Genomic DNA, 1,912 nt, shown 5'->3' with positions numbered 1-1,912 from the left:
TTGTACATGTGTGTGTGTGTGTATATATATATATATATATATATATATATATAAGCTGAGCAAAAGATGTACGTATACTGCTATATGTATTTTATTATTTATTATGTGCCCTTTTAAAGCCTAGCCAGGCTCATAGGCCCGGTTTCCCAGTTTCTATGGCGTATGTGTTCCCCCCAGCTGGACGGGACGCCAGTCCATCGCAGCGTTACTCAAAAAACAGGAAGAAAGAGTGAGAGAAAGTTGGGGCGTAAGAGTACAACAGGGGTCGCCACCACCCCCTGCTGGAGCCTCGTGGAGCTTTAGGTGTTTTTGCTCAATAAACACACACAACTAGGAATCGAAACTGTGATCCTCCGACCATGAGTCCACTGCCCTAACCACTGGGCCATTGCACTATATGTATATATAAATAAAAAGAAACGGAACAGGTGATGGTTGGTGACAGGAATGGCCTCCAACTGTAGAAAATCTGCCTCTGTAAATTCCATGTGACCCACACCAGCACGGAAAAGAGGACATTAAATGGTGATGATGATATATTAATGTATTCTGTTTTGTTATTTCCAGAAAGAATTAGCAAAACTTTTGGAAGATTCCCACCTCTATCACAAGAACTTCTTCATTATGCTCAACTGTCTTCATATTCTTGTTGGCAAATTACCAAAATATCCACTTGGAAAGCAAGTAAGATTTATTTTTTTTCTATTTTTTATACTTTTCCTTGTTTCTGTCATTGGGGCAATACCTTAAATTTCATCACAATCATCATTATTTAATGTCCATTGTCCATGCTGGCATGGGTTGGATGGTTTGGCCAGAGCTGTCCAGCTGGAGAGCGGCTCCAGTCTGATTCAGCATGGTTTCTATGGTCTGATGCCCTTCCTAATGCCAACCATTTTACGGAGGGTACTGGGTGCTTTTACATGTCGCCACACAGAAGAGATGGATTGCACCTAGAAAGTTCCCCTCTGAGGCATGAGTCCAGGCAAGGTTGTTTATGGAAGACCAGCAGTCACCCATGCATATCAGCCTCCCCTCTCCATACCACGGATGTTATCCAGGGAAAGGGAAAAGCAAAGACTGATATACATTGGCACCAGTGATGTCACAACTCATTTCCACAGCTGAGTGAAATAGAGCAACGTGAAATAAAGTGTCTTGCTCAAGAACACAACACACAGCCCTGACCAGGAATCGAACTCACTACCTTGTGATTGTGAGCCCAATGATCTTGAAGTTTAGTAATTATTGTGTTGGACCTTTTTTTTTTTTTTTTTTGCCAGTCTGTCTACCTATATGTCTATATACCCATGCCAGCATGGAAAGTGGATGTGAAGCGATGAGGATCACACACACACACACATCTATGTTAAACATCGATTCTCAGGAATCTATGATTCTAAAGATCTTTTTTTAATTATTCATCTTTCTGATCCAGGTGTGGTCATCTTGGTCAACAATTTCTAAATTAAACAAATTATTAAATTTAATTAATTAAATGAAGTACAAATACCTGTACGTTATAAGAGGCTCTGGACCATCATGTCCAGAAAGCCGATTTTGTATCTGTACCAGATTTTTGATTTTCTCTTTAGAATTAAAATTAAACAATCAGAAATAAGAAACATTGAAATAATTTCATTTTCTGTTGTCAGAGACGAGAATTATATCTGTTATGTTTGAAACAATTTGTCTGTGATTCGGAACAGTACCAAGAAGCTATGAATCTTTTGAGGTTTGTTCAAAATACAATTCTGTCATTGTCCCCCGCCATTGTTGATGTTGTTCTGTTAATGTTCATTTTTTTGATGCTGTCATGAGTTGGAGGGGAAAAAAGTTTCTTAATTCTCTTTATCCCATCAAAAAGTTTCTTAATTCTCTTCGTCCCACCAAAAAGTTTCTTAATTCTCTT

General features: G+C 38.8%; 1 protein-coding gene across 3 annotated transcripts in view; it reads left to right on the top strand.

The window, feature by feature from the left end:
- LOC106874149 (origin recognition complex subunit 3) overlaps window positions 1-1,912 on the top strand; it is a 17,852-nt gene that overhangs the window by 9,586 nt on the left and 6,354 nt on the right. For all 3 annotated transcript variants that reach the window (XM_052975737.1, XM_014921768.2, XM_014921769.2), the window contains 2 exons: window positions 568-684; window positions 1,656-1,735. In XM_052975737.1, coding sequence (XP_052831697.1) covers window positions 568-684; window positions 1,656-1,735 — 197 coding nt within the window. The remainder of the gene's footprint in view (window positions 1-567; window positions 685-1,655; window positions 1,736-1,912) is intronic.

This window comes from Octopus bimaculoides, chromosome 22 (assembly GCF_001194135.2).
Source record: "Octopus bimaculoides isolate UCB-OBI-ISO-001 chromosome 22, ASM119413v2, whole genome shotgun sequence".
NCBI classification, from domain to species: domain Eukaryota; kingdom Metazoa; phylum Mollusca; class Cephalopoda; order Octopoda; family Octopodidae; genus Octopus; species Octopus bimaculoides.
This window is presented reverse-complemented; position numbering and strand designations above follow the sequence as displayed.